Source organism: Lagopus leucura, unplaced genomic scaffold (genome assembly GCF_019238085.1).
Source record: "Lagopus leucura isolate 7727_CA_CO unplaced genomic scaffold, USGS_WTPT01 Super-Scaffold_100014, whole genome shotgun sequence".
NCBI lineage: Eukaryota > Metazoa > Chordata > Aves > Galliformes > Phasianidae > Lagopus > Lagopus leucura.
The window spans coordinates 7,463,932-7,490,067 of NW_024962268.1; the positions used below are offsets into that span (position 1 = coordinate 7,463,932).

General features: G+C 35.6%; 2 protein-coding genes across 2 annotated transcripts in view; both read right to left on the reverse strand.

Annotated features, from left to right (window-relative positions):
• IPO11 (importin 11) overlaps positions 1 to 26,136 on the reverse strand; it is a 75,674-nt gene that overhangs the window by 11,969 nt on the left and 37,569 nt on the right. Inside the window, exons 23-29 of the mRNA XM_042875265.1 lie at positions 25,691 to 25,806; positions 23,914 to 23,990; positions 21,487 to 21,566; positions 21,013 to 21,093; positions 18,678 to 18,773; positions 17,409 to 17,522; positions 16,506 to 16,627 (exon numbers count right to left, since the gene is read on the reverse strand). Coding sequence (XP_042731199.1) covers positions 16,506 to 16,627; positions 17,409 to 17,522; positions 18,678 to 18,773; positions 21,013 to 21,093; positions 21,487 to 21,566; positions 23,914 to 23,990; positions 25,691 to 25,806 — 686 coding nt within the window. The remainder of the gene's footprint in view (positions 1 to 16,505; positions 16,628 to 17,408; positions 17,523 to 18,677; positions 18,774 to 21,012; positions 21,094 to 21,486; positions 21,567 to 23,913; positions 23,991 to 25,690; positions 25,807 to 26,136) is intronic.
• Positions 3,906 to 6,937, reverse strand: LRRC70 (leucine rich repeat containing 70). Its single transcript, XM_042875266.1, has 2 exons — positions 6,801 to 6,937; positions 3,906 to 6,295 (listed from the first exon to the last, which is right to left on the reverse strand). The coding sequence occupies exon 2, from the start codon at positions 6,282 to 6,284 to the stop codon at positions 4,356 to 4,358; it is 1,929 nt and encodes a 642-aa protein (XP_042731200.1). The 5' UTR covers positions 6,285 to 6,295; positions 6,801 to 6,937; the 3' UTR covers positions 3,906 to 4,355.

The window sequence follows — 26,136 nt, forward strand, 5'->3', positions numbered from 1 at the left end:
GGAAAATCCCCATTAGCGTGGTTAGTATTTTCCATTGTAAGAAAGGAAACAGCTGTCCTCACATTCCTTTCAAAAGAGGATGTGGGGAATTCAACCAAGAATACTCCACCTCGGAGGAGTACACTACTCTCTGTAAGTATGCACCATTTTAATAGCGTAGTTCTATCAGCTACCTGGTAGCTGAATTTGTTCCTTTCAAGCCACATGAAGAATGTCTAATTGCCAGAGGAACTGCATAATTTTACTTGGAGGGGAGAGGAGAGAGGAAAATGTTTAACCCAAAGTAGGCACAGCCTTTTCATCTGCTGCAAGTGCTAATTATGGTCAATCTATACAAGTGAGTTATGTTAATTAACCAAAATATAAAAAAGTAAGCACAGTGCTCATTAACTTTTTTTTTTTCTTTTTCATCTCTGCCAGGCTTGCAGACTAATAGGAAAAGCACAGAGGGAGGGAGTCCCTTTTCAGTTAACTCGTGTATCCAGTGATCTGTGATATATCCAGAAGAAACTGAAGAAGGTGGCTAAAAATTCAAAATACAGCTCCTGATAATTAACTGCAGAGCGTGCTGAGAAATCAGTTTTCTTTACTTTAAAATGCTATTTTTATCTTGTAGCATAAAATAGAGACATTATTTTACTTCTTTTTGAAGTGAATAATAGAAATGTAACGATAATTTTCCTGAGGAAAGCAGTGCCACAGAATACAGAAGGCCTCTCAAAATAATCTAACAGCTACCCGCAGTTTTCAGTGAAGATAAAACCATCTTTTTTCCCTTCCTTTTCCTCTTGAAAGGAGACAGTTTCTTCCTATCAGACACTCCCCAAAACATTTATCAAGTCCAAAATCATTAAACAATAGAACTATTTTTAGAATGTAAGACATATGCTGGGGGAAAATAAAGGCAGCATATGTTTACTGCGGTTTAAAAAAAACAAAACCACAACAAAAAAAAACTTGGGATAAAGTTCAGCAGCAACACAATGAGATGTCAGGTGTCATTTTCATGGAAGAAAGGGAAAGAGCCTCGCAAATCAAGGAAATCTCTTTTTAGAAGTCTAAAATTAGACTGGTTGTTTTAAGAAACATGCTGGAAAGTTCTCAAGAGTGGCTTCAGAAAAGAAATGGACAACATATTTTGCTGAACTTTCATTGTGAAACTGAACAGTTAACACGGTCCATACAAAAAAATCTCAGCTCAGGCTGAAGGCAGCCTTTAAGCAGTTCCACCTTTCAATTGCATCTAATCAAGGTCAGTAGCATAATAAGTAACAGCATAAAGTTATAACTGATTTTCTAACTACCCCAAGGTCCTTTAAGTCATCAGGACAAAACCTAGTTTGGTACATATCAAGAATTATCAAGGGACAGGCCTGGAATTTGACGTTTACAGCTTGTATGAAGTTGGTAGTCAGGATTTAAACCAGTCCAGGATCCAGTTCCAATGATGCACTTAAGACCTTATTTTTGTAATTACAAAAGGGATCTTTCATGTTACCTACTTAAAATAATAATAATAATAATAATAATCAACTTGTCTCTAATAAAAAATGCAACAAACCTATTTGCGACAGGTTGAACATGTTCGTTTTTCATTTCAAAGTTTGCAAATTCCGTGAGATAAAAGGAAGTTCTGCCATTTCCAACTCATTCAAGCTATCCATTCAAAATTTTTACCCAGTGTTTTCTGCGACAACTATCACTACAGCAACTTTGGATTTCAGTTAAATAGCATAGATGATAACAAATTGCTAGTAGTATGTAAATAAAATAGTCTTCATGTCTCCTATACATCTTTCTTGGTCTATCAGAAACGGAGAAAACATTCTTACTGGCAAGCATACCTAATTGCAGACATACCTTTCTCTTCTAAACATTAAAAGGAAGCAGTAGAAAAGCAGAGATTTTCTCTTTTGCCAGGATGAAGCAGCAAAAATAGAAAAAGGGACGAGCATCATATCTTTACTGGTGTTAATTCAAGATAGATTAATAAATTATTTATTCTTATTTCATTAGCAGTGGGAAGAGATTGAAGGGCACAAATGGTGTTTACTTTTTACGTGCTATGAGCAATGTAAACAATTATTTTTTTTCTCCTCTAGATGCTGTGCAGTGCTACAGAGCTCCTAAAATGATAACGACACATCTAAGACAGCATTTCCAGGGGAACCGTATGGCTGACTGTAAACTTGATAATGAGCTTTACAAATGAGAATCTAATAAGGGACTGTGACTAAGTGGAAGGCTATAGACCATTTTGCTTCATGTGGGCAGGCATTACTGAGACTTCTGAATTCTGTATTCTCCAGTGATTTAAACAGACATATGAACCACACACACAGTATTCCTGTTTCCTAGTGTGAACATTTAACTTGGCAGTTACTGACTGCACTTTCCCACAGTTACATCCCTCAAATTCTCTGTACAGCAAAGCTGGAAATTTTTCTCAAGTTGGTTATTGGAGGATGACTCCTCTCCATAAGATAGCTTCGATTGTCCCAGCAAAACTTACAGAAATGATGCTGGCAGTATCAATTTCATTTAAACTGAAACACTGGAAATGATAGGACGCACATCTGGAAGATGATTCCTACAGAAGCTTGTCAGTGAAAAGGAAACACCTTCAGAGGGAACTGTGGTCTTCTGCTGAGAACAGCTCAGAAGCAAGCAGTCTCTCAGGCTTCAGAATTGGGCTTGTTCTTTCCCAGCCTTCACCCACTCCCATGAAGTCCTCTCCCACATGGGCACATCAGCATTACTGCTTAAGAAAACCTATTTAATTAGCTTTGACTAGAATGATCATCACTCAGGTGCTAATAAAGACCGTTATTTCGGAAGACAGCCATATAAAATTGAAAGTTTACAGACAAAGAACTTAAGACAACCAAACTTACTACTGTAGAATTACACACAGTGTAGCTGTTATTAAATGAAAATAAAAACAATTCAAAACACAAAAAAGCCTAATAAACTTAACACTTGCTGCAACCAATTATGTAGGAAGGATAAAAAGGGGTTAAGGAGTAAAGCACTGTATTGGAGTTAAAAAATTAAGCATGAATTTGAGAGTAATTAGCATTTTCTCCCCTTAAGAAACAAACAAAAAAGCACACTACATTTAATATTTATGGCTATAAAGGAATATATAAAACAAAGTTTCTAGTCACGAAACTCAAAACAGTTTAAGCTTTTGCCCAACTAGTAGAATTAAGCATTCCGTAAGACAGAAATAGTTCACCTATTATACATTAGAGTAAAATACAGCACTACAATACAATGAAAGTAAATCTCAACAAAACTCAGATTTTGTTACATCCAGTAGAAAGACGTAGCAAGCAACAACAGAGGAACACAGTGTAGACTTCCACATTCACACCTGTAATAGTACAGGCAAGGTCTACATTTGTACTGCCAGCAGAAAATATCTTGTCATTCCTGGAAATGCATTGGAAACAAACAAATGGGGTGATAAGGAATTCAACAACATGGCCATGCACATTAGTTATGCTAGCAGAAGTCAGGCTGGAGCCAGAAACCCTAAAGCATCCCACACATCAATATTCTAAATAAAAATGTAGAAGTTTAAACAAATGCAAACTACATGGTTTGCATAATACCCATCATTTCAAGCACAATCCTAGAATCTAGTCTTCACTTAGAAAACATATTTTGATCTAACATTTCAAAATACACAAATACTTAAGTATTCTCAATAGATTTCTTCAGTTTATACCCCTCATCTAGCCAAAGACTCCCTCAAACTTCACTATGTAGATGACATCATCTTTTTACAGACAATAATTAACCATTTCAGAGACATTACAAATGTTATCAATTTTTGAATCCAATATTTAGCTTCCATATTAACTCCTAATAAGTTATGACCACAAAATGATACAAATACAGACTATTAAAAATCATATTTTAATATATTTGTTATACAGACTGAGTACAGGAAACCGTGTATGCAATAAATACATTAAGCACTGCTCTTTTCATTCCCCAGGTTTCTTGGTTTTATGATCTAGTTGCCTTTAATTTCAAGTTAGTTATGTAATTACTACAGAAACTTAATACCCATAAGTACTGCAAAATAAATAATATGAACATTCTCTCTAGTGAACACATACTTGCGCTACAGATGAAAGAATCCTACAACAGGAACATAGGTAATCCGTATCAGGTATAAATGACATTTAATAAAAATCAATGAACTTCAGAACACTGAGAAAGCAAATAAACTCAAATTACACTATTTTCCACAATTCTATCAATCAGCTCATTTTTTTGGAAAATCAAATTCTTGACTTCTCGACATTTCAGATTGGAGTAAAATTGACATCAACGGAAGTAAATTACAGTGATGAATGTTCAAACAATATGACCTGTGCCTGACTTTCAGATGCTGTTCGCTTGAGCAGCCTAATTTGGTCCAATTCTGAATCTCCTGCTGAATTTTCAGTTAGAGACTGCACTGCGTCATTTATGTTGTATCTGCCAGGTTGATAAAAACCATAATATTCTATTCGCTTCTCCCCTGAGTTTTCCAGCACTTTTAGTTTCTGTCTAAAGTGAATGATTTTGTAGGTTAGGAACAAGATCACAGCACAAGCCAGAACGAAAAAGGCTAGCAAAACATCAAAGGCCTGATTGAGCTTTTCAACCTGTTGTGTACAAAGTACAGATGTCTGTAACGATACAGGAGCAGCATCTGTTGGAAACAAACTTTGTACTTCTATGGTTCTGGTAACAGGTATAATCTGTGCTGGTATTTGTACTGGTAAAACTGATAGTATTGTAGGTGCCTGTGAAGGAGTTTCAGAAGCAGTGTTTTCTCCATAAGGCAAAGGGCTAGCAGATGTAACTGCAGTTCCTTCCCAGAGAGCAATATATTTCGTATCAGCCTTAATAAACTGCTCAAATGGAATGCGACTGTTTCCCTTATGCCATGCCATCAGCAAAGTGGTAGGGCTGAGATGGGTATCTGCGGATTCTAGATTCCAGGCTGCTTCTGGGCTGGCAGTGAGGCTACTGCAGTTTGCAAATAGAGTCCACTTGATGTAATGCAACGGTCTGCCACGCATGCTGAGTGGATTCTGACAAAGAATTTTAACAGAAATGCGAGATGATGCCAGCCACTTAAGTAACCCAAGCATTTTGCAACTACAGTTCCAAGGATTATAATTTATGTGTAGATGAGTTAAAGACACTAAGGGTTTAAGCACTTTAGGTTGCAATTCTGTAATACTATTAAAAGCTAAATTGAGAATTTTAAGTGACTGCCCCATTTTCTCAAAGACACTGTCACCAATACTTGTTATTTTATTTCGGTCCAACTGCAGATACTTTAAACTATTCAAAGAAGTAAAAGTGCTGGAATTTATATTTTTTAAATCATTATAACTTAAGATTAACTGACTAAGGTTGCTTAATCCAAAAAATCCGTTTACAGCAATATGTTGTAGCTTTACACTTTTTAAAGACAGATATCTAAGCTTGTTAAGTCCTTTAAATGCAAAACGCTGTATTGATCTAATAGGATTGTGAGATAAAGAAAGTCTTTCAAGATTTCTGAGCATTCCAATGGCATTTGATGGCACAAGTGTTAAGTTGTTACCTTCAAGGAACAAGCACACAAGGTTTTCAAGATGACAAAACGCTGCATCTGATATCCGTGAAATCTTATTATTGGCTAGGTTAAGTGTTTGAAGATTTCTCATTCCCAAGAAAGTTCCACTTCCAAGGACACTGAGACGATTTCTTTGAAGTGTTAAATATCTAACAGAAAGAAGATCACTAAATAATCCTCGGGAAACAAAAGCTATTTGATTATTCTGAAGGTATAAATAATGAAGATTGGAAAGACCTTCAAAAGTTCCTGGATCCAGGCGTTTAATATTATTGTTATTTAGATGCAAGTAGCAAAGTTTAGGAAGATCCACAAAAGCTTTTGGGTGTACATATGAAATACTGGAATTATCCATGTAAAGTGCAGCAAGTTTCTGAAGACCTGTTAATTCATTTGGAATGACATGAGATATATTATTCCCACTGAAGTATACAAGAATTGTAGTTTTAGGGAAGTTCCGAGGGATGCTTGAAAGACCCAAGTTACGACAGGTAACTTGCCTCCCTGTGCAGAGCTGGCAAAGAGTTGGACAGCCAAGAACCTCCTTCTGGAGCAGCAACAAAAGAAAGCCACTAAGGAGATGCAGGAATGCTCTTGTGCAGGGTGAAAAACTCTGTAGTCCACACATAGCCCTGTCTTTGGCCTTCTCCCTCATTTCTGACTTTGCTAGTAGAGATAAAAAAAGTTTATGAACATTACTCATTTGAAATTGTAGGATTCTTTAAAAACAAAACAAAACAAAACACAAGTTTTGCTTTCAAGATTGCTATTTTAAATATATTATCCTATGAGGCCAAATAAGCAATTTCAAAGTAAAACTTAAGTTTATCATGAGTTTGAACTATATGGAAAAAAAAAATCAACATAAAAGAAAAGTGAAACAAATCACTGCCAAAATAGCAGATGATTCTACTATATGATCGTAAGATTCTATGAGACAGCCGAAATAGCTGGAAAATGCTGAATTGGTTATAGAATAAAAGCTGCCAAAATAACGACTTCTAGTAAATTCACAATACCATATTAACTATTTTAAGTAGTTAAAAATAACATAGAGCTTTTTCAATAGCTTTCAAGTAGGAGTGCCAACAAGTTTCCTTTCATTTAAAGCTTGAATTTTGCCTTTTACAAAGTTGAATTACATTCAAAATAAGCAGAAACAACTCCTTACCCCAAATCTGAAGTTCATTATTTCTGTTCTTTCATTGTTTTGCAGTTTGTTAGGCTGTTACCAGCTGACAATACCCATCTGCGAAACACTTGGAAAAGTGATACTGCTGTGTATCACAGACAGCTCTCACATTTTGCCCCTGGATTTGCAACTGTTCATTCAGGAAATTAAGTAAGAAGTAGTTAAAGTGAGGTTGCCATGGATACAGGAAACTGTCAGGCAGGAAGCCATTTTATCTGTGCTTCAGAAGTACTGTTGGAAAGGAAATCTCAACTAGCGGTTTCTAGAAAACCAAGAATTATCTTAATCTTCAACTGCTGCCTTAAAAAAAAAAAACTTTAAGTAGGAGAGCTCTAAAAAGGTTTGTCAAGATAGTTAGATATTACAATAAAGCATATCCATTTATAACAGTACTGCCGTGTTATTGGTAAATTCTTGTATTTTCCAGACAGAAAATATTTTATTAAATAAACAGCAATTTGTACTGTTCCATCTGCCTGCATAACAAAACTGCTCTTTGTGTAAGTGCAGTATGGAGAACCAAATGGAGAACCTTGATGTTTGGAAGGCAAGGCCTAGAGAACCACTCAGCCATGCCAGCCAGGCAAACCCCCTCAGCCAAGCCAGGGAGCCTCAAAAACCTTGGATGTGAGAATTTCGTGATATGCCACTGTGTGGAACATTTAAATTACATACAGAATTTAAATATATATTTACACACATGCATATTATGTATTTATAATATATTTCTAGGCTGCACCTCAGACTTGATCCAGGCACATAGCTAAGTTTCATTTTAGGCCATCTTTTTTAAGCTAACTTGTCTGCACTGCTCAATGTATACTATAAAAGCCACAGCCTAGGTTCATGGGCTTCAGTTTCCTTCAGTGTCTCTTGTGCAGACGCAGGTTTCACATGTATACTGTGAATAGTCCCTTTACTTATGGACCAGACATTATACCCTCAGCTTATCTGTCACAGGAGTGAGTACTAACAAAGCTCAGTGACATAATCTAAAGAAGAAAGGGGGAAATAATGAAAATAGATGCAAAATTAGAGATTAAGCCTAAAAGTAGCACAGCAACTAAAAAACAAAAAACAAAAAAACAAAAAACAAACCCAAGAACAATTTGTACTGACATGAGACAATTAGTTTGGCAAAATGGTGATGCCAAAGTACATTAATAGCCATAGTCAAACAAGAGACACTACAGTAGTATCAAAGCGTAAGTTCACATAAGGGGCAAAGTGTCTACAAAATAACCCAAGCCTAAATGCAGGAAGACACAAGCAAGTGAAGCAGAATGGATGGACAAGACAAATTTTAGAAGCAGAAGTCTTTGAAACTCTGTGAAAAGAAACTTACATTTCTAAAGCTTTAAAAAATATATATTCTATCCATAAACAGTAGCATTCTTAAAAATGTTTGAAATGTAAAATACAAAACAATGTCAACCAAAATTCTCCTCTGTTTTTCAACTATAGCTGGCCAAAAGTCCCTAGAGTTGACAGGGAGAGTAAAGTTTAAAAAAACAACCATTTAATGATCTTTAATTCTAGCAGTTTTAATTTCCTTTAAAATATCTAATAAAGACCAAAATCAGTAGAACGAGTAAGACTGGTCAGTGGTCCAATTTAGGCATAGCCTGTATCAAACAAAACTCATAATTTGCAGAGCATTTAGTTCTTTACTCTGAGACCATTAAATCAACAGCAAAACACTGTTCTTTGGAATTATCTATTCATTTTCAAATCTGACTTTTCTTTTAATATGTTTTAGATAGTCAATTATGTAAAGTAAGATAGATAGGCATATTATCCTCAGAACACTGAATAATGAAATACCTATTTACAGCCTCTGTGATGATAAGGGAAATATCCAATATGGGAGAAATTCCTTCAAGCATTGCTGTCTAACCAGTGAAAGGGAGGAGCTGGGGGGAGGAAATCTTTATTTGCTGCTTCAATAACTCAAAATTCCTGTTTTCTACTGAGCACTGTTGGACTCTCATATAATAGCAACTGTAAATGTTATGAAGGGGAGATACAGAAGCTGCAACACAAACTAATCACTCAGCAGAAGCATTTCTGCTTAATACACTCACAATACAAAACATTTATACATGCAAACATGTACCACAAAAAGGTTAGAAGCAATCTTTGTAATTTAATTTCCTGTTTATCCTTGGCATTTTTACTATTAAATAAGAAGACAGAATCAAAGAGGACTTGCAACATGCTGAGAAAAAAGGAGAAAACTACAGAATTACTTTCCCCATTGAGGATAAGAAAATACATACGTCTCCCTTTCATAAATTTTACTTCCATTTAAAATCTAGAAAAATGACAGGGCTTACGAAACTGTAAGTTCACTTGGAAAGTAGATTTCTCACCTTGCAGTAAACGGTTATTACAGCAATAAAAAACATTAGTTATGCCAATCAAGAAGAAAAGACAAAGTATCCAAAGAATAAGCCTGTGAATAAAATAGTAACATATAAAAGACTAGCCATCAATGAGATGGATGTGATATGCTGAAAAAACTGCATGTGTGGCTTTAGCCTCCACTATTCATATTGCAATATTTAGTACACTGTTCAAACCAGATTAGAATTATAAATACAGATGCAATTAAACATCAAAGATATAAAAAACATGCATTAAATAATTCCAGAATTTCAAACACTGTAACTAACTTTCAGGAACCTGATGTGGCTCAACAAGGGCAACTTAGGGTCACAGAATCATAGAATGGCATGGGTTGAAAAGGACCACAAAGATCATTTAGTTTCAACCCCCTGCTATGTGCAGGGTCGCCAACCAGCAGACCAGGCTGCCCAGAGCCACATCCAGCCTGGCCTTGAATGCCTCCAGGGATGGGGCATCCACAACCTCCTTGGGCAACCTGTTCCAGTGCATCACCACACTCTGTGTGAAAAACTTCCTCCTAATATCTAACTTAAAGCTTCCCTGCCTCAGTTTAAAATCATTTCCCCTTGTCCTTGCTGAAGGACAAGGAGAGTCCTACAGCTGGGGAGGAATAACCACATGCGCATCAGAACAGGTGAAGGGATGACCTATTGGAGAAGTGCTCTGCACATTAGAACCTCACTGTCCTGGTGGACAACAGGTTGGCTATGAGCCAGCAGAGTGCCAAGAAGACCAATGAGATCTGGGGTGCCATTGGCAGCACGGCTAGCAGGTAGAGAGGTGATTACATACGAGTGAGCACACATTTGACTTGATAAATAAAGAGAGTGGAAGACAGAGCATTAGCTTCAAAAGTAGGCCCATCTTTCTTCATTGGAATGATATAAACAGTTAAGTAACAAATTTTGACTTTACAAAGGAATATAAAACAGCTCTGAAGGAGTATATCATAATAGGCATGTTCTTGCCATTTCCTAAATTCCGTATCGACAGCTTCATGAAAGTTTTTTTTAACAAAGTAACTTTAATGAATGACAAAGAAAAATCAGCTTCTGTAATAACCTAATGAAGATTTATAATTGCACACTCTAAGTACCTGTACTCACAGACCGTCAATTATAACTGCCAGAAATCATACTGGGTGACATATTAGATTTGATACACATCAAGAAAATGCAGACATTCATTTACATGAAGATTAGATACGAGCGGAGCAAACCTGAAAAATGTCTTCGACTTTTAACCTTTTCCTTGCAACAGCCAGATAAATACATTTGAATCAACAGAAGTATGAAGACTGGAATTCAAAAGCTCAATATATCAAAAGTTGCCTTTATGTTGGATCTATACTACTTACTCTACATGGTAAGTCCAGTGAGAATTATCATTAAAATTAGTCAACTGTTTTGGAAGGCTCTTCTGAGAATTCACAGCACAAAGAAATTAAGAGCAGAATAAATGTACAGGCAAATTCTTAAAAGAATAATCCTAAGAAACAATACATCACTGGAAGAAGCTTATTAAGAAACTACTACCTTCTCACGCAAATCTTTGAGTCACTGCCTTTGAAGTCTTTAGTATTTTGACTTAACCATTTGTTCTTTTTCTTTTCCATTAACCACCACTAACAGCATCATCTGCAACCAACACATCTTACCCCCATCTTATAGTATCACAAAAATTTTTAACAAGAAATTCATACGTATTAACAGGCTACTACAGCCTAAATTGACAGAGTAATCAAAACAATTCGCAATAGAAATACACAAATTACTCTCCATTTGGAAGTACCCACCAGGAATCAATATTATCAAATAATGGGTTATGAATCTCAATATCCAGATTTGGAAAACTTATGCAGAAAACGAGTCCGTTTTATATGGCCACCTCTTCATGTATATCACAATGCATTTTCTATCTTATAGAATTCACTGACCTACTGTTATGGTTTACCCTCCACTATGATGAAATTTTATAGGCCAACAAGAGAAGAAAGAAATCACGTCTTCAAGTTTCATTCATTGCTAACTCCTTTTTTTATCCTTAAATAAAAATAACAGCCTTTCACTGATCAGACTTTTCAATAGAAATCAGTTGAAGGACACAGACATCAGAAGCCAATAGAAACCTTCAAGGCTTTATAACCTTATGAAACAAGAAAAAAGATCACAATGCCATGATACGGTCTAAAATTGCCAAGAAGAGCTGGCAATAGAATAGTATGTTCCATCACATTTCTGGTGCTTTTCCTTTTCTAATGAAAGCAGAGCGAGTAGAGCTGGGATACCTTAGAAATCCAGTTTGGACTACAATTCCCAGATATGAACAAGGATATTGCTCAGTGTAAACAGCATTACAGCTATCAGCACAACCCACAACAACCTCTTTTCAACAGACAGTCTAATACTGTAATGAGAATTCTTTTCTAATCCAGCATTTCTCTGAGACCAGAGAGATCTTGCAAATGCCTAGGATGTAATGAAAAATGCTGTTGTTGGACAAGTAGCAGACACCGAAGAAGCCTTATCTAGGAGACTTTGAAAGAAACTTTGCAAGAATTCCTAACAATTGAAACTAGACTGAAAAACAGATGTAAAATTATGACCTAGATTTCAACAGCTTTCAGTAAAAGCAATGGTGGTAATCCTCTTTTCGTGAACAAAAAGCATGGCATTAATGACACCAGCAAAAGAGCACTGCTTATCTTTCAACATTGTGCAACAAATGCAACCCATGACTACAGCTAGGGAACTCACCAAGCAAACCTGATCACTGTTACCCTATCTTTCCGGTCTGCTGCTTACGTTTCCTAATACAAGCTAAAACATCCCATTTGCTTTCTAATACCTTCCAGTCAGTTGGGTTCTACCAAGATATTCAGGCAGTAACTAGAAGAATTAAAACAACCTCTTTTGCAAAATAGATTATAAACTATTTGGAATCACAATGTTCCAAAATGTTGTAAGAGACCTGCTCTGAAAGTAATGCCTCCTATTTTATTATTTTGCGTCACAAAGTCAGAGGTAGATGTTGGCAGCATGGCAGTAGAGGCTGAACCTTCTCATCAATATCCAGTCACATATTGCTACTGTGTGACAGATAGCAACAGAGGGGCACTCTGACTGAATGGCATCTGACATGGAACTAAGTATGAATCAAGGGTGTTGAACTGAATTCCTCCATGTGGAAAAAGGTATCACCCACTGACATTCAGCAACACTTGCTTAATACTGATGGAGACCAAACAGGGAAACAGTGGATGGTGTGTTTCAGCACTGGCAACAGCGACATGAAAGATGAGCCATGTCCTGGATGCCAGGCACATCTGTAATGCGACCAAATGAGGACTGTCTCAATCAGCTGAATGATGCTAATCAGCAGATCATGACCAGGGAACTGTGTGTGGTGCTTAGTATCAGTTTCAATGTGATAGAAACAACGGTGGCAATGTTGGAGTATCAAAGTTTGTGGCAGTTGGGTCCCATGAACGTTCATGTAGCAGGAGAAAGAACATTATATGCAAGTTTGTCAAGACCTACTTATCTAATGCAAAGCTGAGGGTAACAGTTTCCAGGATTGCATCATTACTGGAGATAAAATGAGGTATCACCTCTATGCAAAGTGAGTCCACAGAATGGCAACACGTGAATTCCCTATCAAAGAAAATGTTCAAGGCATAGCCCTCAGTGGGCAAAGTGACATGCACTAACTTCTGGGATAGAAAGATCACTCTGGATTTCTTGGAACCCAGACTAATCAACAACTTTGACTGCAGCATCTCAATGCTGACTAAGTTGAAGGCTCAAATTTCCAGAGTCAGGCAAGAGAAGGCAACACAATAATAACAGGCCTCATACCAGTCTGAAGACAACACAGCGCGTTACCAATCTTGGCTGGACTGTCCTAGCACATTCACTGTATAGTCCAAATTTGGTGCCTTCTCACTTTCATTTGCTCGGGCAACATTTCCCTAAGAATGATGTCATCACAGCAGCTGTGAAATAGTGGGTTACCTCCACTGGTGTGACTTTTACAAACGCAGCATGAAAGCTCTCGTTCACTGCTCCAAAACTGCACAGCTAATGGTGGTGACCATGCTGAAAAACAGCGTTTTGTAGCTGACTATTTGTTCTACCAAACAGTGTTACTGTGCTTTTAACATCTGTTGTAGTTAGCATAGAAATAAATACAAAGCATTACTTTCAGAGGGACCTTTGCAATGCTGATGCTATGCAAAGGGACGAAAACAAAGTGCGCATATTGATTTACCCATTGGGTTATAGGTATGAGAAGAGGGACAATTTATGCCACTTTAAACTTCAGAAATAGAACGCTTAAGAAATTTATCTTAAAATGTAGCCCCTGCCACAGTGGTAATTTACATCACTACTCCCAACCATGTTCAGGAGACAGTGTTTTAGGGACCAAGGACGTATCTAATCTAACTCAGTTACATGTGCACTATTAAATGAACACTCCTGAAGCTCTGGGATAACAAACAAACAAGATTTTAGACAACCAGAATTCAACCAAGTCTGAGCAAGAATTAGTGGCATTTGAGAATGTACTCATCCTCTGGACTACTGGCTGCTGCAGCTTCTCACATCTCACATCCTAGCTGTGACAGGATTCTCCCCCATCAGTCTTTCTGTGCTTTTTGAAATAAAAAGTACGCATCAATGTTTGAGCTATTGTTTGCCTGCATATATTTCCCCCTCAGATATCACACACAGAGAGAACATTACTCTTTAAGTAAAACACTACTGCCTAAATCTTGTTGCTAGACACCAGTCATTCAAGTCAGACAAAAAATCTTTAAAAAAAAAAAGATACAAAAATGAACATGGGGAATGGCTTAAAAGATTCTAATAATTTGAGTGGACAGATTCAGACAGCAAAAGCAAATAATTAGGTAGCATTTGGTTTATACAAAAAAAAAAAAAAACCAACATGTAAAACTAAGAGATTACTGCTAAGTGAAAAGGTGCTGCAACACAGAACTCAGGAAAGAAACACATCACAAGTTCTTTTTTCTTTTTTCTTTTTTTTTTTTTTTAAATATGAACTCCTAGAACATACTGCAATGTGCAGCTGTGAGCAGGAAGATAAACAGGATGCTGGACTGATGGACTATACACATACATGATAATGTGAAAGGGGTCATTGCTTACAACTGAATGACACTGCCTACATAAGAAACTTACAGTTTAGATAATAAAATGTCACTTTATAACCTGCTTAAGCCAACTAATAGGCCTAAGAACCACTGTGAATTGCAACTGCGCTGCAGCTATTTCCTATCATATCCACTGTTTTAAATCCTTCATTCTATGTTCTATTGTTAAGGGAGCAATATACTTAAAAAAGGAATTGATTTTTGCCATATTTATTTCAATTGAATAACAAAGGAAGCTTTCACTTCATCAAAAATGCAGAAAGTCACAAGTCTGCCCATATACATACATTTGTGAACTTGACCACTAACTAGAAAACAACCTAAATACAATGAATGAACACCATACAGCTTAGAGGTACAATACCAGCCAGCCTTGTTGTCATCCTCAGGACACAAAACCTGTTCCACTTCTGCAGTCGAGAAATCTTGTACTTGCTTGGGATATATGAAGAAATACCTATTTAGGAAGCCAGTTAATAAGGTATTTCTAAAGGAAAAAATAATCATCTCCTGAGAAGGTTGAATATCCTGATTAAATACTGTAGTTTAATATATTTTTGCTTAAGCAGTGCAAACTGGCTTGCAAAAGAATAAAATTTTGCAAAATTTTATTTTAACAGAAGTGTCAGATGTGAGATGCAGCAAGCATATGTAATGTAACTTCTGTGAAATGCCCAGAACAGTGACTCACATTGTTCAGTAGAAAGAACAAGCACTTGACAAAATCAATTTCACATACTTTGTCTGAATTTCTGTTTGGCTCTGGCAGCCTATTATTTGTCTGGTAAAATTCTTGTAGCCTCTACAGAAATATGTAAAAAGAAGCTGCTTCTACTGGAGAATAAGCATTCTTAAGTAATTTGAATACCAGAAAAATAAAACTGCCATTTGCAGAGGTTTTATTGTGTTGAAAACTGCCAGAAATAATTGGCTCTTGCAGCAGGAAATTCAGATCAGCTTGAGGTAGTTCAAAATAACATTATCCAAACAAATTCTTTTTTCCTTCCTCTCTATGAAAAGTGCTTCATTGAAAGATTGTATGTATTTCAACAAATTAAATTTTAGCTAACATCTCATAAAGAATGTTTCAAATATGTGGTAATATTTGCATTTACTGAAAAACGAAAGAGCTTTCCGAAAGCAGCTGCTTGGTTCTTTTGGATAGATGTCTATCTTGGTGATCTGGGGGAAAAATGAAAGTTCCATGTGCACACTGAAAGCAGTGAAACAAATCTCTAAGTTACACACATAAAAGTTCCTCGATTTTTAGGTACTGACTAAATATTCTACAGCTTTACAAATATTAGTACATCTTCAGGATTTGTAAGCAACACCTAAGTTATCATTGGAAAATACTTCATATTTTTAGGGAATTTGTCAGACTAAAACTCACACAATATTCTATTTCTGACTTCTAAAGCAGACAAGAATTATCTGAAAATAATCACAAACAGAACTCTTATCTAAACAAGAATTACGCAGGAATCCCATTAGTGTTGGTATAGTCAGAGCAACACTATTCAGAATTTTCATTGAAGAAATTCTACATGCTTTTACCCACTGATGATCAAGTCAAAGGGCAACAGTATCAGCTACCAGCTATACAGTGCAAAGCTCTATTAGCTTTTCACAGCAACTCTTCCACTCAGCGTCATAAAGTGGAAAAACAGGATGAATACTAAGATCTGCCCTCAACTTGAAGCAGGACTGAACAAATATTGTTCCCTGGAAAGGACACCAAAAGACAAATCAGCCAACTAAAACAACCACAAATGACAGAAGTAGCTGGTCAAATATTAACATGAGAATGTTCAATAAGATACAGTGCCGTTTCCTCACTTTTGCTAAACGACACATTCAAAGAAACAGAAGTAAGTTTATAGGTATATTGCTATGAAGCTCTATAGAAGGTATGTAGCTTGAAAATTCTGTATTTTAAGCTTCTTTAGCCCAAATAAGGACATATCTATAATTAAATATATATAATTCATTATTATTACAATTACTTATAATACGAATTTGTTGAATTGTGAAAGGTCTTACAAACCATCTTAAGCAGCTTCAAAGTATTCTTTTCATAGCATTTCAAAGTCTCTCACCTATTCAAAGAAGGCAGAAGTGAAATCAGTGCCAAAGCAGAAAGTTTTCTTCTCTCTGGCTGAGTGATGTTATCCATGCGATCAACCCACATCTCAATCATGCTACCAAGAATTTGGTCCAACTGCAATGAGAAATAGTTATATATACTTGAGAGAAGCTGCACCAACAGATGTACTTGGTTTTGCTTCCAATTCTTCTATTAATTATTTATGACAGTGCTCACAGGCCCTGAACCCCCTTACAATTGTAATCTCAAAGTTAAAATTAATTCCCAGACCAGAACATAGATTTAGAACACTGGATCACTCAGTTTTCATATTACAATCTCAGAACACATAAGTTCACTTTTTTTTTTTTTTTTTTTTTTTTTTTTCTTTAAAACCACTTCACTGGTAGTGATTAAAAAAGAGTCTTTACTTCGAGTGTTTGAAACCCTAGGGTAAGAAAATTAGGAAATTTTTCTTCAAAACATAGCAAAACACTTTGGGAAAGGAACTCCAGTGAAAACTGAGCATGCTGAACAAACTTTTCCTAGAAACTATCACAGAAGGATGACAAATCAACCATTATTTCTGGTGCAAAACCCTTGAAGATAGGACAAAAAGAAATTCTCACCCTACAGTATCATGCAAACTAAAAGAGCTTATTGGGTCTACTGTATGATGCAGCAGGATGAAAACTTAGAGACTGCTTAAAATTTCTTATGAGAGGTTTTAAGCAAAATGCATGAAAGTGTAAAATTTGTTACAGGATGCTCAGGAGAAGGAACAAAGCAGGAGAAAGGGAATGTGCTTGGACTGGGTAAGAACAAACATGGAAAGCACAGGAAAAAGTTCTTTCATGTTTTAAGAATGTGACTTCCATATGCAATCCAGCTGAAACACCAAGACAAACGTCCTTACCTCCTGGCCTGATTCACATGCCATCTGGTTCAAAAGTAATGAAAAAAAACTTGTATTTTGCAGAAGAACTCTACCCATGACCCCCAGATAAGTAGACATCAGCATTGGGTATCTCTGAAACAAAAATAAACCAGAACAAAGAACATATAGTTCAATTAAATATTTTAAAAAATTACAGCATACAGCACACAAATTTATGGAAAATAGTCATAGACATCCTTTATTTAATTTTAATTATAAATTACAATTTGAAATTATCTGAAAACACAGTATTGAGCAATCATTACCAGAAAATTTTCTGACACAGTATGAAAACTAGCAAATCAGGATCTGCTTATCCCAAAATAGCTACCACAACATGCAAGGTGATGGTAGTTTATGCTAAAAAACCCACATCTTAAAAATGAGCAACATACTATATTGTTAGAAGATCACATTTCAAACTGATTACAATTTAAAAATACAGTTTACAATTTTAGTAATATTAAGAAAGGCTTGAATTTCTGAACTTACTTATTTCTGAAAGAACCTATAAGAATCTGTTAAAAACAACTTTGAAATAGTTGCAATCTAAAATGCATAGAGTAATAAACATTTGTTTATTTGTGTTGTCATTTTTCATTTCACAAGAAGCTACAAATAAATCCAGCATTTAATAACAAAGCAGTAACAATTTTGCAGAATTTCCTACTTGAAAAACAAAATGCCAACATTTACCTGAAAATGTTTATACAAAGGATTGTTCAGACAGTCCCTTTTTTTTGTGTTTTGCACAGCACGAAGTAAAATGCTGAGTATTATTATTATTTAAAAATAGTCAAATACTGATATGAGAAGATCTTCAATTTAAAAGCAAAAAAGTGGAATTTTTGATCAGAAGTTAGTAGCACAGAATTTCAGTCAGCAGAACTTTTTTCTCCTATTTGCACTGCAAGTTTGAAGCATACTGGATTTTGCACAACATGCAAATTTGTTGAAAGCAGAGAGAAAGAAGAAAGACATCAACGTAAACAAAATCTGAAAGCTGCTTCCATCTCACAAAGCCTTCTCACATTCTTCCACACAACTAACGTATTAGTGATGTTCATTAGAAAAAGAAAGTCAAGTCAATCTCCCTCCTGCCTTATTTTTCTCTGGGGCAAATACACTTAAAAAGTAGTATATCATTTTTTAAAAAAGCACAAAATGCCTTAACATCTACAAAGAATCTGACTAAATGCTACTGTTCAACAGGAAAAGCGAAGAAAAGTTACAAAGAGTGACTCTTACCTCCCCATCTATAATCCCCCTGAATACTGATGGTAGAAGAGGCTGAAACATTTGAGGACCCAAAACAGGATTTACTTTTAGGACATTTTCCACAACCTTAAGAACAAAAATAAGTTAGACAAAAAGTGCACATAAAAAAATGTAATTGAAACTTTAAAAACGCATATACTATAAAGCTCTGATAGGAAGTTCACTGTTAAGTACCGACAAAATACAAAACTGCTGAAAGTATATTCTACTTAAGTACACTGCAAACGTGACCTGCTTTCACCCTCATACAGAAATGACGGAAACTAAAATGTGAAACCAAGTCAAGGGTCCACCGAGCCAAGTATATCCTCCTCAGCCACCTCCCAGCTTGGTAAAAGCTGGCAAATCCAGGCCTCGGAAAAGCGGCTTGATGAAGCACATTGGAAGGGAGAAGCCTCAGCAGTTTAAGGCTTATTTCCATACTTACGTTCTATTGCTTCTTTTGGAGATCCACTGATTAGGAGCTATCACCTCTTTGCATGCGGTAACCAACAGTAAGAGATCACAGATATTTTAAGTACCTGGCACCCCAGTTTTTACATTCTTAACCCTTTTTTTCTCAGCTCTCACTTTTCCCAGGAGTTGTGAAGTAATTTTATTCTATTCTTTTTTTGGCCTTCCCCGAGTTGTTTGGGCTCTTTCCATGTATCAAGATGGAGAGCAAAGAGAATGTAGGAACTATGAGCTGCTACCTATCCTCTTATATGCAGAATGGAGACCATACATCTATATACAGACATATAAAAGAGTATGAAGCAGGCAATACAAATGTATTTCCCTACATTGTTCATCTCAGTCCTCACTCCCTTCAGTTCAGGGAGATTTCATCAGGGACTCCTCTTGCCCAGTCTGTCCTGAATCTATGTGTACGTTAAAATGCTGGGGTTTTTTGTTTGTTTTTCTCCCTCTAGAACCTTGTTCACACTAGTTTCATTTAATAGTCCCAGTGTCTTTCTCTGAAAGATGTTTTCTCTCAATTCTGACCTTTAACATACTGTTATAATGAGGGAGAAACATAACTTCTCCCCAAACTCATCTCTTAAGGAGCCTAAAGTTTTGGCTAAACAATTTGCTCCTTGTACAGAATCTTTTCAAATCTTTTCTAACACTACTTGCTCCTATTTGAGCTTTGCCAAGTTCTACCTGGAAGCTCTTTGAGATGAAGAGACCAGAGCTTTAAATAGTATAGAATGTAAGCAAAATCATTAATTTTTCCAGGTGCATGAAAAGACTGTTTTGCTCCCCATTCCTCCAAATGTTGTTTGTACAACCAAAGGGGTCAATAATGACTTACAGGGTATAGAAGAAATAGATACAGCAATTAGGTAATTATCTACCTTTTCATATGTAGATTAGAAATACTCTAAATGAATTTAGGTTACTAATACACAAGGACGATTTGAAATTTTTTGAGGGTTGAATCACTTCTTAATGTTTCATTTTGATTCAAGTAATGGTAAATATATTTTTTTGTGGATTCTGACAACTTTTATAACTAATCAGTCAGTTAAATTTTGCCTTTTTATTTTCTAATTATAAATATGAATACCTTTAATGTCATGCTTTGGTAGTCCTCTCTATTTTACAATTCAACCAGAACTGAACAACCCAGATTGGCCTTTTTCCAACTTCATAAATTCAGTGACATTCACAATCAAGTTACTTGGATCCTTGGATCCAAACACAGTTCTTTTTTGTGGCCCCAGTGTCCTTGAGGTTTTGTAAAGATAGCATAATATTTGCCATACAAGGATTGATCACATGGCTGTTGAAATGCGCTGAGACCATGCTCTAGAAAAACCTACTTTCATCGGAATACAAGTCCTCACTAACCTCCTTTCTTTAGTGATCTACATATAGTGGGAAAGATTTCATGGACTCTTCATCTAAATCCATCCATAAAGTGGACACAAATTACTTTAGAATTATATTAAGAAAAATACCTTGGAACCATATGACTTAAAGAAAGCATTACAAAGATGGTACAGGAACTGCATATCGGATGATTTATTTTTATTTCTTTACAGTGCTGTATTTGGGATCACACTATCCTTCTCTGGGTAAAAATTATGCATGTAGGGTCTTTTTTTTTTTTTAAATATATATGTACTTGGCTCCCAATATACACGTTTTATATATTGTTTAAAAAACTCCAGTAATATTAAACAATAAATAAACTGTTTTCATCCACCTGTTCTATCTTCATCAAATTTAAAAATATTACTTAATTCTGAGAAAAGTCTTGCAAGAATACAGATGCTTGGAGCTGAAGACTTAAGTATTTAACATCTTCTCTGTACTCTACCTTCAAAGCTTGAACTTGACCTTCAGTAGTTATGTCCTTTAAGAGTTCACAAAACGATCGACACAAGTCGACAGCATATGTCTGAAATTAGAAGATGAATGAGTTATTATATGTTTTATATTAACACAAATTTTGAAAAAATCTCAGTAAATTTTCTTACAGACATGGATTGAAGACATGACATAATGCCTCTTGCTCATTTCTTGATAAAATTTATGATCATAACTTTAATCTGTTAAACTCAACAGAGTAACAATTACTACTCTGCAAAGGACCTTTTCAGGCAGGAAACTAATTAATTAGTCACAGTAATTCTATTCTTTCTGAAATCTGATTTTATTGGGTGTTCACCATGTGCCATAAAGATGAATCCAAATAGCATGCTTATAAATACACAAATGAACAGATGTATAAATGTTGGTATATGTCTGATGCTAGTAAGTCTACAGTGACATTTAAAAAATGCCCATATACCTGTAAAAACTCTGTTGATGATAAGAAAACATAGGCGTTGATGATCTTGAAGCAATTTTTGAGGTTTTCTGAACTCAGCTCTGGAAAATAAAAAAAATAAATAAATAAATCAGAAACTCATAGTCAAACTGAAGTTCCAGTAAAATAGTTGATTTCCAAAAATTAGAAAAAAAAAAGTTGTTAGACTAAGCACCATTCACGTTTTGTCTTCCTGCCAGGAAAATCACAAAAAAAGATTATCAAGTTCAGCTATCATACTTTCAGATGGAAGCACAAGAAATCCTGTAATTTCCAAACTTAATTCTAATCAAGAAAAAAAACAAAAATGAAGTTTTGGTTGTGATAATTGGCTAAGAAAGACAGAACAAATGAAACATGCTCTCAAGAGACCTGCAATTATTTAAAAATCATCTATCCTATTTGCATCCATATATTTCAGTCAGTAAATGCTGAGTAGAATGAGTGAAGTAATGATTGCAGGCCTGATCTTCTCACCCAGTTAACAAATCAAGTGGCATTCAGCTTTTAGACTAAAACACGCTGAGCATTAGGCCATATCTTGAGTACTTCAGTAAGGAAAGCACATAGATTTAAGAGATGGTATACAGCAGCAGTTTTTAAGAAAGAGACAGAAAAACAAATACCCTCAGGCAGCATCTGAAACACTGCTAAAAAAAAAAATCAGAACAATAACAAAATTCATAGCAAAAACAAAAAGTTTCAAATCTTCACAAGAAGTTTGATGCTATTGCCAACAGACAACAGCCTTCACTGTCTGAGAACAAAACAGAACACCAAAACACTTTCAACAGCTTGCTACATTTCCTTAAAAACAGTCTGAGAGAGACTTTTCTTGGTGAATTAAGCAGAGTCCTATTCTGCTTATTTAATATTCTGGTTAAAAAAAAATCAGGGAGAACAGGGAAAGATTTTAATAGAAATTTTTGTCAGAATTCCTTATCAAATTAAACAAGCAGTGGCAGCTGGCTAAGAGCTGATGCGTGTTTCACAGCTTAAACGCATGCAGTCTACATGAAACCATGGCTTACACCTACTGATGAATGTAAAGGAAAAATTTCAAAAAAAATACTCTGTGACAGAAACTACAGTTGGTTTTCCATTATAACACTGGAAAAGTTCTAGGGAGTTTTAACAGTTCATTCTTTTTATAATTAGAAGGAAAATAAGAAAACCTTCAGTTATCTGACATGGCCACTAGAGAACTCCGAATGCATAACTATTTTAATACTTCAGCATTTCCATAGGTTATGCTTAGTCATCGCTCACTTTGAATATTTAAACATCCTGACTTGAAGAGAGATGAATTTTTAAGAAATCCATCCAACGCTTTGATCAAAATACTCTTAAATACTCTTAAAACTCTTAAATAACTACTCAGTCTTAGCTCTATAACTAAGTCGCACAGTCATCAATGATCACGATATTTTCAGGAAGGATATGAATGAGGGATACTAGAAATAACGTAGCTTTTATAATTACAAAGTTTCATAAAAGTATCGTCTCAACACTACGTTGTCATATTTGTAATATGTGGAAGTAGTTCAGTCAGACTCCCCTGATGTAAGTAACAGAGAATTGCAGGTCAGTATGTACCAAAATTGTTCTTGTTTTCCAGCCAATACATCCATTGTTTCGGCCCACGGAAATCAAAATTTTTGCTGGAAGGATACTCAGAAAACAGAAGTTTCTCAGAAAAACCATCAAGAAGTAAAGTAGTTAAAGAAGTAAAGAAAATTGGTTTATAACTACACATTGCAAGGGCTGTTGTGCATTCACCACTCAACTCCATCTCTGATTGAAAAAACATTGACAAAGGCCTGTATAAAATCTCACCTGAAGGAAAACTGGCCCAATTTAACTATATTATCTACGCTGTCGCATAATGCAGCAACTTTTAGTAATGAGAACAAGGTACAAGGCAAAACAACAACTTAATTTCAGTGCTGTTTGCCAATCACAATTTCAAAAATACTTGAAAATTTCCTATATAGTTATTGGCTGAAGTATGGAAAACCTAATTAAAAGTTTAATTCTTCAGACTGGAAATCACTGTGATTTTAAATAGAGCAGACAAAATACTCCATTGATCCATATCAGAAAACTCAAAATTTTGTGTTAAAATTTCTAGGAATTCTTTAAAAATCTCAAAATGATAAACTGAAATTTGTCTCTTCAGTACAAAGAAGCTTCAATCTATTTATAAACAAAAACAAAAAACCCACAACTCCAGCAAGTACATAAAAATATTAAAGAAGATAGGATAGACAAACAGAAACCTTATTCTTCCTTTTTGAATACTTAAAATTTTGCTAACTTTTTGCAGCCACTGTGGCATTAATTAATACATGAACACTCCTGACAGTAGGAAATAAAAAAACACAAAAACTTTATTAGTAAAAGACTCACCAAGAAGGGCAGACATGTTCTGAAATATTCTCAGGAGCTCAGGTGTAAGACATGGGCTATTTTCCAATGTCACTAACCTAAGAATAGATTAAATGAAATACTTCATATGACTTATGAAAAACATTAATTGCTTTGGCAGATGTAAAGTATCGTACCTTCTAAGAACCACGAATAACTATAACAATTGCTTGAAACATATTTCAAATCTGGTCTCAGTTCTTTAAAGCATATGTGCTGGTTGAGGCTATGCTCATGCCAAGAGCAGGAACACCGTTCTGATGTGTTTTGCTGTTGTAAGGACAACATTTGCAGCGCTACACACTTCCAAGGAACAGCTGTTGTGGCAAACAGTTCAAGTCTTCAATTTTTTCCCCTGCATTTTTTTTTAGGTCTAAAATAATACATTGATTATCATAAAATGACAACCATATAGTTCCACAATTTATATAAACTTAAAATTCCTCACATTTGAGAAGGGTAACTATGTATGAAATTCGTGCTTAAAGCCACAGCAATGTATTCCAGTTTGTGCTCAGATCTAGGTGTGGGATTATTGTATTTATACAAAATGGCCAAGTTGGAAGGGACCCAAGGATCACTAATCTCCAACCCCCCTACCACAGGCAGAGCCACCAACCTCCAACATTTAATACTAGACCAGGTTGCCCAAGGCCCCATCCAACCAGACATTTGTTATGTAAATATCTTAGCTGGCCTCCTGCTCTTCTTTTAAGAAGCAGTTAGAATCCCACCAATGTCTGCCAGCTCCATCCCATATCACTCTGACGCTCTAGAACAAGGGTCTACATTTCGGTTGCTGCTAAGTGATGGGTATTTGTCTGGGTCTCCATTATGGTGCAGCAACAGCAAACTGGGCTAATCACTACCTGTCCAGGGCCACTTGTGGGCTACAGGTTGGACATACCTGCCCTGGAACATCTTAAAAAACCATGCATACAATCTCCAGCATAGGCATTGGAATAATCATCTCAAGATCAATATTAGTAACACAGAAGTCCTGATCTGGTATCTTAAGCCTCGTGTTAAGTTTTGTGAACATAATGCACTTCACATTTGTTTCCCTCTCACCGACAGCATTATAAACCTTAGTTTTGCCTTATATAAAACTGATCTTTTAGGGGTTTGGCATTTGAACTACAACTGTTTATCTACAATTCTAATCTCAGGAATCCCTTGCTATTTCAAGACTAACTCTATTCAACTGGAAAATTATATTGTGCTGAATTTGGACTAGTAACAGTTTCCTCCCTTCAGAGGGTCAGCTGCATCAGAAACATCAGCAATTACCCTATGGATAGCAGATCATAGTACCACATCTAATCCTCAGCCATGAGAGAGCATGAGACTCTTTAAAGTAACTTCTGTATTTTATCCATGTGAACTCCAGTATCTTTTCCATCAATCAGTTCTGATAATTAGTGGGTTACTGTGCTCAAGTCAAGTGTGTCAAATTGTTAGTTTGTATACATACTAGAGTGTCAGCTTTGTCTTCCTGTTTATTATCAATATAAAACCATAGCTTGCTATGAACGATGTGAAAATGGATCTCCTACTGAACTAGTTAATTTGAATCATGTTTCTGTTACTGACTTCTTAACCTCCATTGTTCTGAGAAAATATATAAGATGATGTTGAGCTAAGTTATCCAGAACATAAACAAAAGCTTTAACTGTATTAAGAGTTATGTTCTTTCTTTTCTTCTGGGGATATAAAAAAAAGAATGAAACACTTAGAATTAGGAATAAAACATTCTTACCACAACTCTAAACCATCTTCCAGAAGATACACATGCGGAGGCTGGGAAACATCAGTACTTAACTGAATAATTGGAAGTAGAAAAGGATAGAGATTTTTGCTTTCTGCTCCCAGGCCCTATAAAAGTAAATAACATTTTTTTAAAAAGGTGAAATGCTTCAAAAACCTCAACTTAAGCATTTTCAGAATAGAACTGAAAAAGATACGTGATACTGTTCTATTCACATGCGTAAACATCCATTTAAGAAATCAGACATCAAACTTCATTTCATACATGAAAATGCTTGAGATTTCTCTCAATAAGTCTTCAGTTGTTTGTTTGCATGTTTTCTGGGTGTTTGTTTGTTTGTTTGAGAAAAAGCAGCTTATTAACAGTCTGCAAGAAGAAAGTTCTAAACTCTTGTTTCCCTAAATAAGATTCACTGGTCATACTCCTTCTCAGAAAAG